Source organism: Suricata suricatta, chromosome 13 (genome assembly GCF_006229205.1).
Source record: "Suricata suricatta isolate VVHF042 chromosome 13, meerkat_22Aug2017_6uvM2_HiC, whole genome shotgun sequence".
In the NCBI taxonomy this organism is placed as follows: Eukaryota; Metazoa; Chordata; class Mammalia; order Carnivora; family Herpestidae; genus Suricata; species Suricata suricatta.
The window spans coordinates 36282166-36299548 of NC_043712.1; the positions used below are offsets into that span (position 1 = coordinate 36282166).

General features: G+C 42.9%; 1 protein-coding gene and 1 pseudogene across 1 annotated transcript; both read right to left on the bottom strand.

Annotated features, from left to right (window-relative positions):
* On the bottom strand, positions 1-657 carry LOC115275695 (annotated as a pseudogene).
* A 2770-nt stretch (positions 658-3427) lies between these two features.
* Positions 3428-7573, bottom strand: C13H9orf131 (chromosome 13 C9orf131 homolog). Its single transcript, XM_029919393.1, has 2 exons — positions 7321-7573; positions 3428-6945 (listed from the first exon to the last, which is right to left on the bottom strand). The coding sequence occupies exons 1-2, from the start codon at positions 7546-7548 to the stop codon at positions 3433-3435; spliced, it is 3741 nt and encodes a 1246-aa protein (XP_029775253.1). The 5' UTR covers positions 7549-7573; the 3' UTR covers positions 3428-3432.
* Positions 7574-17383: the final 9810 nt, after the last annotated feature.

Sequence of the window (17383 nt, forward strand, 5' to 3'; positions counted from 1 at the left end):
CACTACTCCCTTGCAAAAACTATTCTGTTTGATAGGAAGGGGGAGCCAGTCTTCCTTGTCATGCTGTTAGAAAACACCCAGTGTCACAGCACCATGATCTCCTGGTGAAGCAGAACAAGTAATATAAAGTGGGTATAAAGAGGCTCCCGTCTCTCCTTATCTGTCTGGCCGCGTCATTCCCGGCCGAGTGGGCACCATCGTGGGACGGGCGGGAGGTCTCATCATCGCGGGCCCAGGCATCATTGGCATGTGGCCTCCCATAGGCGGCCTCATTCCAGGAGCAGGTCCCACTGGCATCATCCCAGGAGGAGGAGGGCCCATCATTGGCATCATGGGAGGGCCCCCCATATGGGGTGCTGGCATCATACCGGGGCGAGGAGGACCCGGGAGACTAGGGGGAGGTGGAATCATGGCCCCTGCAGGAGGAGGAGCAGAGAATGGAGTAGGAGGAATCTTTCCTTGCTGAAATGCAGCAGTTGTTTTGTCAATCAGGCTCTGGGCTTGCTCTTCCATCCATTTCTGATAGTAGTCTTTCACATTCTCTTTGTGTTTCCTACCACTGCAATGTGTCTTTCTCACAGATGGAGAGTCATGGGTGAGGTATGTGTCGCAGTAGTCACAATAAAACTTGGGCATGTTGCTCTACAGGCCGTTGGTCTGAAGTTTATTTTAAAGATGTGGGCTTTCTGTGCATTTTAGGCAGGGAATGATGGATTTCAGTGCTAGATGGTTCACTTCTTTTTTATAATTGTGGCAAAAAAAAAACCCAACCCCACACACCTATCCACCAGTTTCCAAGTGCAGAGTATTGTCAGCCATATGTGCATTATGCATGGGCAAAAACTTTTTAAAAGTAATCTCTACCCCAATGTGGAGCTGCAGCTTACCACCCAGAGATTAAGAGTTACACTACCTCCTGACTGAACCAGCTAGGCACCCTGAAAATTCACTTTAAAAACCTATTTTATAGAAGCATTGTAGAAATTTAGAAATATATAAGCAAATTTTTAAAATTAATATTCCCAGAGATCATCTTAATCACTTTAGTTCATGTCTTCTGGTGCATGTATATACATGGCATTGTTTTTTGTATATGAGAATGATGGATAAGATGGGGTCTTTTTTTTTTTTAGGTGGATTCTTTTAATACTTTCTTTAAAATGTTCATAAAACCACATGCTTTCATGTTATGGAATCATTGAATCATATTTCAAGAAAGGGTTTGGTAATTATACCATGACAACAAACTTACGTAATAAATAGAATCTCAGATACTATATTCTATAACAAATATACTTTGTTTCTTTAATACTTAGTCTTCAATGTTAACAGTCTCAACTGTTAACTAGAACAATCACTGTAATAAAAAAATTTTGAAATTAGGGATGACATAGGAGATTCATGACTGTCCTTAGCATATATTTAACCAAAACTGTCTTTAGGTTTACAACAGATGGAGGGCATGCATACTCTTCTGCTACAGGAACTTGGCCCCACTTGACTGAGTAGTCTTTGTTCATTGAACCTTTATGGTCTACATATGGGTTTTTAAAATCAAAATGATATTATACTGCTTTATATATTTTTAAGTCAGTCTCCACCATTTCATTTCCTTTCTGTAAGCTTTCATTTAATCTGATACTTCTACCATATTGTTTCCCAAGTGATCCAAATAAGTCATTTCATGTGTGTGCATGCATGCAAAAGGAATTTAGTCTCCCTTTTAAGCACCTTTAGTGGATTTTGTCATTCCCACTTTTTGACCAAACCAATATCCAGCTTAGGATCACAGGTTGCATCTGTTATATTCCTTTATTCAAACTTACATGACACTTGTTGAAGAGATTGGGTTAGTCGACCTCCAGAGAATTGTAACCATGTGGAGGATGGATTAGAAAAAATAGATAGGGCCATCAGTCTGGTGAGAAATGACTGAACTAAGACAATGATGGTGGAAATGGAGAGGTAGAAATGGATTTGAAATGCATTTCGGAGGTATAATTGACAAGGTTATAATTGACTAGATTAGGAAGTGAGGGGAAGGGAGGAGTTAGGGATGATAGGCTTCGGACTTCAGTATTGGGATGGATGTGATACCCTTCGATAGGAATGGGCACATTGGGGAATATGTTAAAGGGAAAATGAATTTTGGACAAGTTAAATATGAGATGATACCTAGTAGGCTACTGGATATGTGGATCTGAAACCTAGAGATGCTTTAAAAATGAACCATATTTTGAAATATGGCACTTAATGAGTTCAGGACATTAAAAAAAATGGTATTGGTAAAAATGGACCTGTATTTTGAGGTGGGGGTGGTTAGATTCTCACATCATACTCAAAAAGTGACAATCTAAACAAATAAATCTGTAAAATTGCCAGAAGAAAGTATTTTAGAAGTCATAACGGGACTGTTGGTCGATTTGGTTACTTAAAAAATTTTAAACTTTGGTATAGTAAAAGTCACTTTAAACAAAATTAGAAAATAAGCCACAGATTGGGAGAAAATATTTGCAGTATACATCATAGGTTGATATCTCTGGTAAGCAAGATAATATTCCAAGATGTTCACATCCTAATCTCTGGAACCTGTGAATATATTATAGATGGAATTAAGATTGCTAAACTTAAAATACGAGGATTTTAAGATAGGAAGAGTATCTTGGATTATTCAGATGGACCCAATGTAATCACAAGTATCCTTAAAAGTGTAAGAGGGAGGCCGAAGAAAATGACGTGAATTAAACTTGATCTGCCTTTGCTAGCTTTGAAGATGAAGAGGGCCAATAGCCAATGAATGTGGGCAGCCTCTAGAAAGTGGAAAAGACAAGGAATGGATCTTACTCAGTGCCTACAGAAAGGAATGCAGCCCTGCCAACCTTGATTTCATCTCAATGGGACATGTCAGACCTCTGACAAATTTGTGTTGTTTTGTGGTAATTTGTTATGGCAGCAGTAGAAAAATGGGTAAAGACTATGTACAAGCAATTATAGAAGAAATCCAAATGGCCACTAAACATGTGAAAAGGCACTTGTTTTTGTGGTCCTAGAAATGGATGAACTGACCCAGGGAGAGAAAAAGCAGAGGGTTGAGAAATGATCAGACGTGTAGGAGAACTTATGGATCAAATGGGTGAAGAAGGGGACTGGACCAAGAACAGCTGCCTAGACTCAGACTAATTGTGTTCATGTGAATGGATGTTTTTTTTTCTGTTCACTTGATGTGAAATTTTTCTCAAGAGCAACGTTGGACTGTGTTCCCCTGGTCTCCATACAGCCTCCATAGGTATGTGTGTACTCCAGGATGATCATCTCTGAAGGGCTTGAAAAGTTATGCCTGCAGAATCCTAAGGGAATATAGTTATAGCAGAAGTTAATAGGGAACTGACATTCCCAGTACCTCAAACTCCAAAGAAGACGAGTGGGATTTATCTAGTTCAGCAAGTTTATTAGGATTTCCTCTCTTTTTCTCCCTACCCCACAACTGGTTTGGCTTAAGGTTTCAGGGTATCGGAGGGTGCCAGTGCTATCAGCCTTTCCTTTGCTTATTGGGTTTGGTGGGCAGGGGCCCTGGGTACCCAGAAACTTGGCTACCATTCTTTGGAGACCCCTGGTAAAGGGAACCTGAAGTGTGGGAGAGGAGAGATGCTTTTCCATGTGGGCCCAGGGGCGGTGCTTAAGGTGTTGAGGGGTCAGGAAGTCACCAGCCCTCAGCCCTGCCCCTCGATGAATTTGGGGACCTGCTGCCTTAGAGTGAAGCTGCTGAGGGAAAGCAGAGCGTTGCGCGTTCTGGTCCTTGTGCTGAGATCTTTGGGAAAGTCTGCTTAAAGAGGCTCCCATTATTCTTCCAACCTGGGCTGGGTGGCTCTTCCCTGTAACCGTGAATGACTCCAATCTTACATCCCCTCCTCTGTGGTCTCCTGCTTTGGGTATCCTCGGGCTCTCTCTCTTCTTCGCTGAAGATGGGGCTGAAGCCTTGTGTTTTTTGCCTGAGGCTGGGACCTCAAGGTTTGAGGGCTTGCCCAGGCCTGGGCTATTCTCACCAGCCTCCATGCGAACACATGGCTCTTGTGATAAGATCTGGGTCACCATCTTCACCTTTGTTCTTTCCACTCTCTGAGACCCTTGTTCTGCCCCACTAGACCTTTGTGGCTGAGGCTGGGATGAAGAGTGGAAGTGAGAACAGTGGGAGTCCTGGATAGGCTGAGTTACTGTGCTCTGAACTTTTGGGGGATGACAGTTTGAAGAGGGATGAATCTGCTGTGGGGGGCAGGAAGAGAGTCTCCAGATAGCTGGTGTTGTGGAGCTCAGGGCAGGGGAGCTGCCACATAAATGACTTGGGTCAGGGGATCTGGAAGCAGGGCTTTGCTGTAGTTTTTTCAGTTTGAGTTCCAATTCTTTACTCCAGTGCCAGGCCTGGATACCAGCATGGGTGGGCATCTCTGGGACAGCGTCTCCTTGGGAGGATGGAGTCTCTACTTTAGCCCCTGGGAAGAACTCTTTCTTGGATAGGCCAGGCTGGTTGGGCTCAATTTTCAGAGCATTAGCTAAGGAGGAAGGCGAGGGTATTGGCTGTAGGGAATCCACTGCTGGAGGGATGGAGCCCTGGGGGATCCCTCTTGGTTGCACATTCCTCCACACAAACTCAAGGTCAATATGTGGGTCTGGTGAGGGAGCAGAGACTGATTTGGCAGTTGGGGCTGGGAGCTCAGTGGCCCAGCAGTTGTCTTTCTGCTCCACTGCTTCCCCATTAGGCTTACAGGTACATTGATCTCCAGTAAGCTCACTTACGGGAGACTTTGATATTGAATTTGGAGGTGGGCCGGGACCCCACAGTGGGGACAAAGGAACACAACAGATTTCTTTCTGCTCCTTATCCCCCACAATAGGCTCAGAGTCAGACCTGGCTCCCAAGGATCTGATTCCACATGGGTCTTGAGGTAAGCTGGGAGCTGGGAGCTCAGAGGCCCAGGAGTTCTTTCTTCTTTTTGTGTCCCCACATGTAGCCTCAGAACCAAACAGGATCTCCATGGGGCTACCTCCAAGGGGTTCCATTGTAAGAGCTGGAGGTGAGCTGAGGGTCAAAGATGGGGGATCAGAAGCCCAGGAATTCCTAGAATGTTCAATGCCTTTCCATGCAGCTTCTGATCTAGTGAGGTCTCCCCTAGAACTGATTCTGTGGAGTTCTAGAATGAGAGGTAGAGATAGGCTGTGGGTAGGGGTTGGGGACTCAGAGGTCCAGAGGTTCTCTCTCTGTTCCTTGATCTCCCACATAGCTTTGGATTCAGACAAGACTCCTTGGGGACTTGGAGAGGATGAGGGAAGATTGGGAGAAGAAACTGAGTTTGTAGAGACCCAAAGATTTTCTGTACTCTGTCTGCCCTTCCATGGAGTCTGAGATTTTGGTAGGACACATGTAGGGCTAGTTCCATAGAGCTCCGGGTTGAGGTCGAAGACTGGAGACTTAAAGGCCCAAGAGTGTCTTGAATTTTCACTCTGTCCCTGTAGGAGTTTATATCCGGATGGATCTCCTAGAGAACTGCCTCCCTGGAGTTCTGGCAGAGGATCTAGGGGAGGGCAGGGGCATGGCGTTGGAGACCTAGAGGTCTGAAGGCTGTCTCTGTGACTCATGCTTCCCCAGAAGTCCTTAGGTGCAGAAAGTCCTCCTTCAGGGATGACTTTCTGGAATTCTGACAGAGAATCTGGGGGTTGGTAGGGAGCTAGCACTGGAGGCTCAAAGTCTTGAGGACTCTCTTTATGCTCTATGGTTCTCCACTGAGTCTTATAACCAGGTGGAACTCCCAAGTGGCTAGATCCTTGAGGCTCTGTCATGGGGTCTACAGATTGGCAAGGGTCCAGGATTGAAGACTCAGAGATCTGAGGATACTCTCTTTGCCTTGTGGTTTCCCAGAGGGCCTGAGATTCAGACAGGCCTTCTATAGGGCTATCATCTTGGAGTTCTGGCAGGGAGGCTGAAGTTGGGCTGGGAGCTGGCATTGCTGGCACACAGGCTTTGGGGGCCTCATTTTGCCCCATAGTCCTCCATGGGGACTCACACCTTGTCAGGACTGTCAGAAAGCCAGAAGGATACAGCAGGGAGGCAGAGACTGAATCTTGAATGTGTTGTTGGAGGCTGGGATCCCGTGGCACACTCCACCAGACCTCAGATAAGGGGGAGAGCTTGGAGGATCTGGTTCTTTGGAGTTTAGGCTGTAGGTGCAGGGGTTGATCCTCAGAGACCCAAGGGACTTTACTCTGCTGCATAAGCCACTGTAGATATGCCTTAGCACCAGATAGGACTCCCTTGTGATCCATGGGAAAGGACTTAAGATGGAGGGGTAGTGATGGGACAGAAGGGGATGATGGAGGAGTAAGTTCCTGAGGATCGAGGGCCATCCCTTCCAGATCTTCTCTAGTATGGATTTCATGAGTAGGAGGCCGAGTTGGGGAGCAATACTGGGGAGGCAGCAGATTGGACCAAGGCAGGAAGGCAAGCTGGTTGAAGAAAATAGAAGGACCAACAGACAACTTCAGGGGAGAGGGGCCACCTGAGCTCAGGAAGATGGCCTCCAAGGACTCACTGTGCAGAGAGGGGAGACCCCAGAAGAGCTGGCTTTTTCTCTGATATAGACAGCTTCCTGTTGTTTTGTGCCTCACAGGCAAGTTGGTCAGGACCTGAAATGTGGGGAAGGTTCTGGAAGGGCTTGGGGTCTGTGTATGTACTTGCTTTGGTGTCTCTCTGGCTTTGTGGAGGCCCTCAGAACTACAGGATGGTTGAGATGGGGCTGGGGTGGCATGCCCTCCAATGGGAGCTTCTTTGGGAAGAGAACATGGTTTCAGTGGATCCACAGATGCCTCCTCTTCTTCCTCCTCTTCTTCTTCCTCCTCTGACTTCTGCCTCCACAGGTGATCAAGAAAAGGCACACGGTACAGATGTGGTAGGCTCTGAGGAATGGAGAAAGATACTTAAGGCATGAAGCCTTTTTAGAGACACAAGGTGCTGGCTTCAGGTCTGAAGTCCTCAGTCTCTGTTCTAGTTACTTGGCCCCACATCTGTGGTCAGTAGTCACTTACCTATCTGGTGTTAATGGCCATTACCCAGCCCATATTAGGAGATCAGCATTCCCTTATGTAGCTGTAAATCTAGGATCTGTAATTACCCCCCTGGCTTCAAATCTGGTGTTAATGGTCACTCATCCAGCCTCACATTTAAGGCTTATAGTCATTCACTTGGGCTTATATCCATGTCAGTGATTTTTTACTTGAACTCACATGTGGGGTCAAGAGTCATTCACCCACCTGCACATCCATGTCACCCACCTTGCCTTGCATCATGTCCCCAGAGTACCATGGTTGAAGCTGACGCCACCTCCCAAGCTGCCACCATTTCCGAATCTGCCAAACTATGAACAAGAATAGTGTCACCAGATTCCCTGGGCTCTGGAGGCAGTTGCTGCCACAGTGTCTGCAGGCCAGGGCATGGGTCAACTGGCCCCAGAGAAGCTCCATGTTCCCTTCAGCCCCAAACAGGCCTATCCGCCATTCCATTTTCTTCAGCCTAGTGGCAGTTTACCCCGAGGTCATCACTGCATCACAGAACAAAGAACTCCCATCCCCCACCCCCCCATGCCTAACAGCTTTTTCCCTGAATTTAGAGCCCCAAAATTGCCTCTACCAGGTAACTAATACTTCATGACAGTGAAACCTGAATGATTCCTTTTTGTCTTGATTGCCAAAGCCAAAATTATGCTTCAGGCGTTGTCATTAATGACATGGATTCTAAGCATCAAACTGCCTTATTCAAATCCTAGTTCTGCCACTTCCTATCTGTGAAACCTCAAACTATTTAATCTTCTAGTGCCTCAGTTTTCTCACCTGTAAAATGGGAATGGTATTATTACCACATAGGGTTGTTTTGAATATTAAATGAATAAATGCATATTATTAGGATAGTATGTAGTATATGCTATATTAAAATGTATTTCTTGTAAGGTTTCTAATTACAAGCCTTGTTCTATCTTTGATATATCTAGTCTGTTCCCCGCCCCCACCCCACTCTTAATCTCATGTCAACTATGAACTGTCTTAAGGCTGTTTGAGATCTTTTTGGCAAGCATTTATGTTAAGGATGCCAGATCAAATGCTCTTGACCATTTTTCCTCATTTGTCTCTCTTTCTCTTAAGGCCACTACCCTGTTCCACATCAACTCTTTCTTTTATTTATTTTTTATTAAAAAATGTTAAGCTTATGTATTTATTTTGAGGGAGAAAGCAAGCAGGGGAAGGTTTGGGGTGGGGGGAAGAAAGAGAATCCCAAGCAGATTGCACACTGTCAACATAGAGGCCGATGGCAGGGTTTGATTTCATGAACCGTGAGATCATGACCTGAGCTGAAATCAAGAGTCGGATACTTAACTGATTGTGCCACCCAGGCACCCCGCACATCATTTCTTTCTTTCAGGGCTAAACTTTAATCTATGCCTTCCCAGTACAATATAATGCCTCTCTTCTCACCCCACCCCCATCAAAGGCCAGTCTGAAAGAAAGAACAGAGAGCTGAAATTAAGGAGACTTGGGTTCTCTAAAATACTCTGTCACTGATAGGCTATATGATTTTGGGCAAGAAAAATTTCTCCCATAGGTATCATGAGTTGGACTAGATTCATTCATTCATTCAACTTGTATTTATTGAGTGCTTACTATAGGCCAGGTACTGTGCTCAGTCTTGAGGAGATAGAAATAAGACAGTCTCTGCACTAAAGTAGGTCCCATTTCAGTGTGTGGATGTGTGTGTGTGTGGCAGTCAAATAATAGACAATTAAAATAGAAATATGCACAGAGTACTATGGGGGCAGTGGAGGATATCTAACCAGCCTGGGAAAGGAGGTTGCTTGTCAGGGGCTGCTTCCCAGAAGAGGTGATTAATACTTGGTTTGAGGAATCAAGAAAATGAAAGTATATGGAACAAGAAGAGAAGTACAATTCAAGCAGTAGGAACTGCCTGTGTAAATGTGCTAGGGCAGAGAAAGCATGTATCATTAGGGAAGTTGAAGGTATTCTAATGTATGAAGATTGGGAAAGTAGTAAGAGATGGACATGGAAAGACAAGATCATAAAGGAGCCTCAGTATCAGTCTAAAAAACTGAAAGTTATCCTGAAGATGATGGGAAATGATTGAAAAGATTTGAGCAGAAAATGACAAGATCAAGTTTGTGTCTTGAAAAGAATACTGGCTCTAGTGAGGGCAAAGAGATTGAGGCAAGAGATTAATTAGGGAACTTCTGCTTTAGGTAAAACATGAGATGATGTCTAAATCAAGATAGTGAAGACAAGAATGGAGTATAATGAATTTAAGTAGAATTCCAAAGATATAATTGATTAGACTTCATCATCAATGGGATGGGGTGGAAGAGAATGGGAGTTGAGAATGACTCTAGATTTCTAACTTGGGAAATTAAGTGTGTTTGTTAGTGCCATTTTACTGAGATAGAGAACACAGACCTTGGAACCAATTTAGGGTTGATGGGGAGGGTGATGGGCTCCATTTAGACATTTGACTGTAACAAGGAAACACTAGGCAGGAGACAATTAAATACATAGATCTGAAGCTTGGAAGAGCAGTCCATGGGGGAGATGTAAAATTTGATAGCACCATATATGTAGCAGCTGAAGCAATTAAAGGGCTTAAAAATGACCTACTGATATGTAACATTTTGCTCAATGTGTCTGGCATTAAAAACTGAAGTACTCAACACTGTAAAAGAAGTAGATTGTACATAACCATCAGTATTTCAAGTTTAAAATATAACACTAGACTCTCATTTCCACAAAGTAAAGATCATTTAGAGCTAAGTAACAGTGGCTTCCTTTGGAGTGTGTGTTCTTCAATTCACCATGGTTCTCACCATGTTCTTATTGTTAATACCAAGGCTAAGGGCTTGTGCCCATGATTTTTTTTTCTTATATTTATCCATTTTTATTCATTTGTATTATCTTCCTGGTATTTGAATTTGCTATCTCTGGATGAAGGTGAGTTGAGTCCTAATGGGAAACAGAGAAAGCAATATTGAATACTTATTCTGTGCTAGCTAATTTACATTTATGGCAGGACTGTTTACCAAGTTATTGTCTCCTTGCTCCATGCCAAATGAGACATCCAGTAGGATAAAAAGGTAACTTTGCTCACCTCTCTTCCAGGAATTCTGTTTCTTTCTCATGGAATTGGTAATAAATTTTACATTTTCTAGACCCAAACCAAAGTTTCAAGACACCTAGTCTACAACTTTATCCAGGCTCTTTTGTGAGAAGGGAATTTAATTTAGCTGAGCATTCTTGAGAAAGAGAAGATGGAGGATGGTTGAAAGAATTGCCCAAGGATAGAAGTGTATTCAAGAATTTGAGAAAAGAGATGTAGTGATGTGTTCCATGAGTGACAGGGTCTATATAGCACTCTACTAGGAGACAGCAGGACTTGGGATGGGGAAAGCCAATTTCATGGTTAGGGTACTAAACATCTAGCACATAGTCTTGGGAACTGCAGCAGAGATGCTAGGGAGCCACTTGCCTCTGAATGGATCATACGGGTTTATACAATGCACATCCAAGTAGCAACCATGATAGAATCAAGACCCAAGTCTCTTTTCTAAGTGGTTTTTTTTTTTCTTTTTTTGAGGAGGAGGATTGTTTTCTTGGTCACTGTATACCATACTAAAGAGGATAAAAGCTCTTCCCCCATCATGATTTAATATTGGATGTCTTCTAACTCTAGTAAATGAGATTTTTGAACCAGATTTAACTTTGAAAAATTAATGTGATGTTTCCTCTTCCTCAGTGTTGTGGAACAAATTTATATTCTAACATTTGTTACTTCATTTAATCTTTACAACTCTTTGAAGTAGGTATTGTTATCTTTTTTCACATAAACAGAAGCTGAGGAACAGAGAAGTTAATATATATTAACTATGTAATATACGTAGACTAATTAACTAATAAATATACATAGAGCCCAAGTTTGAGAATTCCCTAGTATTGTGAGGAATCATTTGGATATTGATGACAAAATAAAATCCAACAGATGTAAGCAAAATGGGAATATATTGACTCATAACTGAACCATCCAGGATTAGGGCTGGCCAGCTTTATGCAGTAGGGCTGATGTGGGGACTCAATGCAATGTTATCAGGATTCAGTTTCCACTTCTTGGCTCCCTGTCTTCTGTTCTGACTTTATTCTCTGGTTTTGTGTCATAGCAGGTTCAAGCGAAGCTGACAATGTGTGGTGGCATTCTGACAGCATTGTGCCTGTGGGTTCCAGTTGGTTATGTATCCGTCCCTAAACTACTCACTGAACTGCTCACAGGGAAACAATGCTTCTTTTGACAGGTCTGAGTCACACTCTGCCTGCACATGGACTGAGACTGAAGAAGCAGGGATGCGGTAGTTCCTACAAAGGAAACAGACATACTGTTTTCAGAAAAGTTTGTGCATGCTGGTACCAAAACAAAATAAAACAGATGTCCGCTACAGATCTCTCTAACTTCCCCATACTGTTTTCTGGCTCAGCCATGTCTTATCCCTTTAGTATCTAAGGCTTAAGTTGAAGAATGAATGCAGATCCTCGAAGATTGGGGAAGGGGTGGGATGGAGTCTCGGGGAGGAATCTATGGGGGACCCAAACATCTGTGTGGACAGATCATTTAATGACTCAATTCCTAGCCCTTTTCACCTTATAGTTATACACCTCTGCTCTAATCCATCTGTGACCATATCTGAAGCCGCATCATTAGGAACAGTTCTGCCTTCTGAAATAGTTTGGTATCCCTCTGACTTCAAACTCTAGATTTGTCCTAAAGCTGCCAATTCTGCAACCTTGTCAGGACATCCATTCCACTTTCTCCTTGTCCATCAACAACCTCTTGCTTTCATTTCCTCCCTCTGTATGATAGACTTGATGGTCCATCACTTAATCATGTTCCTAAATGCTTCTCAGTTCTTCCTTCCATATTTTACTGGGAAAAATCACAGGTCTTCCTCTGCCAGACCTGCCCCTTAGGAAGCAGCTTAGCCCTATTGGATAAAATCATACATGTGAGTAATTTGGTGTCACCATGTAAATTCATGGTCTACAACTAACGGTCAGCTCCACTATCACTTGAAAAGATTTATTCATGTCTTCCATTTATTAAGTGCCTAATGTGCACTAGGTATTTTTCTAAGTACTTGAGATACATCAGTAATCAAAACAGGCAAAACTCTCTGCTCATGAATCTTACTTCATTCATTCCTTTAAAACTCTCCTGTCCTACTCAAAATCAATTCAAATTTTGTTCACTTTATTCAACCTATCTTGTCTGGGCTCCTAGGACATGTGCCAGATTTACACTTTTCAAAGGAACCAGAGGCCATCATAAGGGAACTTTCATCATTAAAAGTTGTTGTATTAATCTTCCTTCCTTCCTGCTACAGTGAAAGGTTTCCCTCTAGGGACATTCTCCCGAGCTAGGATGGGTGCCTTTATCTTCCCCTCCCCCACTAGCACTTAACATACTAGATTGTAACTTGTGTTTTAATTATCTGAAGGCAGAGACCTTGTCTACCCAGCCCACTGCTTTGACCCCAGCATCTGCCTAGTAGTATTTGGTTTGAGTTCAGTACCTAGAATGAGCGATGGGTGGGATTTCTTGGAGAAGCCCCCCTATGGCCTCCTCCAGAGCTTTAGAATTCTTTCCTAAGGCTTCCTAGTGGCCACTACTTGGGGCATCACCTCTGGCACCAAAGTTAGCCTCCCTGGCTTCCTTGAGATGTGGATTGGGCAGTTAAGCTCACAGCTGAGATTCAGTGGGGCTTTCTCAAAGACCTAGGATGGGGCCTCTGGCTGAGGAGGCTTCTCCAGGGACCTCAGGGAGACTGTCCCCACCGTCACAGAGACTGTGAGCATAGGTTCTCCTTTACTGCCTAGCTCACCAGTCATTCTTCTTCCTTTCCCTATGTCTCCTTCTCCCATCCCCTTCCCTTCTCCTCACCTCCTCTATGTGGATGTCTCATTAAGGGCCCCACCAGCAGCCCAGCCCTACTTGCCACATGGACACTATTTTGTCCAGTGTCCCTGATAGGCCCAGTGTCCTGACAATGTCTCAACTGATCAGTGGAAGTGGGACCTCACAGAGCCACTCCTCTGGGAGGGGTCAGTTTCTCAGATTCTCCTTCCTTCAAACTCATCTACAGGAGAAATAATGCCCAAAGTCCCTGACATAGTCCCCACGACCAGGAAGTTGTTTCCAAGGAGATGAAAGGAACTGTGAGGCTGAGGGGCACCAGTGGGAAAGGTGGGAGGAAGCTCACACAGGCCCATTACAGCAGTGTCTGTGGGCTGAGGTAAAGCTGATTCCTGAGGGGCAGAGGCCCACTCGGGATTGCAGCTATGGAGCCGCACCCTGGTGAGGCGTCTAATAGGCCAGACCTAAGGGTTTACTTTTTACTTTTTAAATTCTTTTTCAAATTTTTATTTTAATATAACATACAGTGCAATATTGGTTTCAGGAGTAGAATTCAGTGATTCATCACTTATATACAACACTCAGTGTTCATCATAACAAGTGCCCTCCTTAATACCCATCAATCATTTAGCCAATCTCTTACCCACTTACCTCCATCAACCTTTAGTTCTCTATTGTTAAGAATTTCTTGGGGTCCCAGGTTGGCTCAGTCCATTAAACCCCTGACTCTTGATTTCAGCTCGGGTCGTGATCTTACGATGGTGGCAGGCCTGTGTGGGGCTCCACACCAAGCATGGAGACTGCTTGAGATTTTTTCTCTCTCTCTCTCCTCTCTCTTTCTGCCTCTTCCCTGCTTGTGCTTTCCTTCTCTCAAAACAAACAAACATTAAAAAAAAATCTCTTGCTGTTTGTTTCCCTCCCTCTCTTTATTTTCCCTCCCATATGTTCATCTATTTTGTTTCTTAAATTCCACATATGAGTGAAATCATATGGTATTTGACTTTCTCTGGCTGACTTATTTTGCTTACCATAATACACTCTAACTCCATTCACATTGTTGCAAATGGCAAGGCATTTCCATTCTTTTAATGGCTAAGTAATATACCACACTATATATATATACCACATCTTCTTTATCCATTCACCAGTCAGTGGATATTTGGGCTGTCTCCAAAGTTTGGCTATTGTTGATAATGCTGCTATAAACATTGGGTGCATGGACCCCTTTTAATCTGTATTTTTGTATCCTTTGGGTAAATACCTAGTAGTGCAATTGCTGGATCATAGGGTAGTTCTATTTGTGGTTTTTTGAGGAACCTACATATTGTTCTCCAGAGTGGCTGCGCCAGTTTGCATTCCCACCAATAGTGCAGGAGGGTTCCCCTTTTTCCACACCTGCAGCAACACCTGTTGTTTCTTGTGTTGTTAATTTCAGCCATTCTGACAGGTTTGAGGTGATATCTTATGGTTTTGATTTGTTTCTTTTTTGAGAGAGAAAGCGAGAGTGGATGAGGGGGAGAGAGAGAGAGAGAGAGAGAGGGAGGGAGGGAGGGAGGGAGGGGGAGGGAGGGAGGGAGGGAGAGAGAGAGAGAGAGATTGATTTCCAACCAGGCTCCATGAATCCCAACAGGAGGCTCAATCCCATGATCCTAGGATCATGACCTGAATAGAAATGAAGAGTTGGATGCTTGACCCACTGAACCACCCAGGGACCCCAGTATCTAATTGGTTTTGGTGCAATTGCAAATGGGATTGATTCCTTGATTTCTTTTTCCGGTTCTTTGTTATTGGTATATAGAAATGCAACAGATTTCTGTATGTGAATTTTATATCCTGTGACTTTGCTCAATTCATGTATTCTAGCAGGATTTTTTTGGTGGAGTCTTTCAGGTTTTCTACATAGAGTATCATATCGTCTGCAAATAGTGAAAGTTTGACTTCTTCCTTGCTGATTTGGATGCCCTTTATTTCTTTTTGTTGTCTGATTGCTGAGGCTAAGACTTCCAATACTATATTGAATAACAATGGCAAGAGTGGACATCCCTGTCTTGTTCCTGACCTTAGGGGGAAAGCTCTCAGCTTTTCCCCATTGAGGATGATATTATCATTGGGTCTTTCATATATGGCCTTTATGATGTTGAGGTGTGTTCCATCAATCTCTGCTTTGTTGAGGGTTTTTATCAAGAAAGGATGCTGTATTTTGTCAAATGTTTTTCTGCATCTATTGACAGGATCGTATGGTTCTTATCCTTTCTTTTATTAATGTGGTGTATCATGTTGATTGATTTGTAAATATTGAACCAGTCTTGAGCTGAGGAACAAATCCCACTTGATTGTGGTGAATAATTCTTTTAATGTACTATTGGATTGGATTTGATAATACCTTGTTAAGAATTTTTGTGTCCATGTTTATGAGGGATATTGGCCTGTAATTGTCCTTTTTAGTGAAGTCTTTGACTGGTTTTGGAATCAAGGTAATACTGCCCTCATAGAATGGGTTTGGAAGTTTTCCTTACATTTCTAATTTTTGGAACAGTTTGAGAAGAATAGGTAGCTCTTCTTTAAATGTCTGGTAGAATTCTCCTGGGAAGCCATCTGGCTGTGGGCTTTAATTTTTTGGAGTTTTTTTTTTTTATTAGTGTTTCAGTGTCTTTGCTGGTTATGGGTCTGTTCATATTTTCTATTTCTTCCTGTTTCAATTTTGGCAGTTTGCAAGTTTCTAGGAATTTATCCATTTCTTCCGATTGCACAGTTTGTTGGTATATAATTTTTCATAATATTCTCTTAAAATTATTTGCATGTCTATGGGTTGGTTGTGAACTCTTTTCTTTCATTTGTGATTTTATTTATTTGGGTCCTTTCTTTCTTCTTTTTGATAAGGCTAGGGGTTTATCAATTTTATTCTTTCAAAGAACCAGCTCTTAGTTTCACTGATCTGTTCTACTGTTGTTTTTTATGTTTGTTTGTTTCTATATTGTTTATTTCTGCTGTAGTCTATATTATTTCCCTTCTTCTGCTGGCTTTAGGTTTTATTTGCTGTTTCTTTTCTGAAGCTTGCAATCTGTAGATCGCTCCCTGCCTTCACCCTGTCTGTGTCAGCTGTCCATCTGCCAGGTGGCGCCACCCTACTGGGTTTTATATCAGGTACAGATGTGTTTCAAAACCCCACATTTCAGAGACTCCCACGGCTCAGATGCTGTTCCTCTGTGGGAGCATCTCACTGCACTGTGGCTGATGCCAGCTTGTCCTAGGCAACAGTTGGTTGACTGCACAGTGGCAGTGGCTTAGATTTTACGGTAAATGGCAATAAACAGCTGGCACCAGGGTTTGCTGCCCTCAGCTGGTATCTTTGTTCTTATATTGGTGAATGGGATAGTTCAATGGTAGCTGCCAGGTCTTTTCCCTGAGTGAGGCTGCATTGCCGCTACCAAATGCACTCCAAGCAGGAGAACCACTTTTCTCAAACCTCACTGCCCCTTCTCTGGCTCTACCTTGCTTCTTCGTTGGAGTACCACCAGGTGCTGACCTCTAAAACTTCAGGCTCTGTGCTACACTATTTATAAAACACTGGTGGCATTGAAGCCCTCTCCTTTTTCCCTGTCAGTGATTTTGGGGAACGGTTTCCTTGTACAGTCCCCTGTTCGTGTTTTCACTTTTTGTTATTCACTCTGAGCTCACCCCTCCATGATTAGGACTCCCTCCCCACTATAGCGCCTGTGGCTCTTTTCTCCCACAAAAATCTGCAGTTTCTACCTTCTATGGGTCTTTATTTTTCTGTTTGTAGACATGCAGTTTTGTTCTCTAAGACTTCTGATCTATTTCTTGGGAGTTCAGATTGATTTGATATTTATCTAACTTCAGGTGTCTGTGAGTCTGTCCATAAGAACACTGGCCAAAGGTTTTTTAGAACATAGCAAAAGCTGGGGTGCCTGGCTGTCTCAATTTTTAGAGCTGTGACTCTTATTTTGGGGTCAGGAGTTTGAGCCCCTCACTGGGTGTGGAGATTACTAAAGTAAATAAAATGTAAAAAAGAAGAAGATAGGAAAACCTGAGGCCTTCAAATCTCAAGTATTGGTACTTTAATGTATTTATTGAGGGGCTATTGTGTGTAAGGTCCTGGGTTTGATAGGAAGTGTAGCTATGTCCCACTAGAGGTAGGAAGAAATATTGCTGTTTTTCTTAAAGTTTTTCTCATTATGATAGTATTGTATACTGAATTTAGAAGATATGAAAAACTAGAATCTCATAAACTTCCAACCTCAAAATAATTTCCATGGCATTTTGACATATTTCTTTCCAGACTTTGCTATTCATATTTTTATATTGATTAAATAAATGTAGGTTTTTGTAAGGTAGGAAAGAAGTTAACATTTTAGTGTAAACCTTTTC

What these genes read in the sequence shown, in the direction of transcription:
- C13H9orf131 (XM_029919393.1), bottom strand. Translation starts at nt 7,548, where the DNA reads ATGGAATGGCGGATAGGCCTGTTTGGGGCTGAAGGGAACATGGAGCTT. An exon ending in GGGACATGATGCAAGGCAAG is followed by an intron (nt 6,946 to 7,320) that starts GTGGGTGACATG and finishes TCCATTCCTCAG; the next exon opens with AGCCTACCACATCTGTACCG.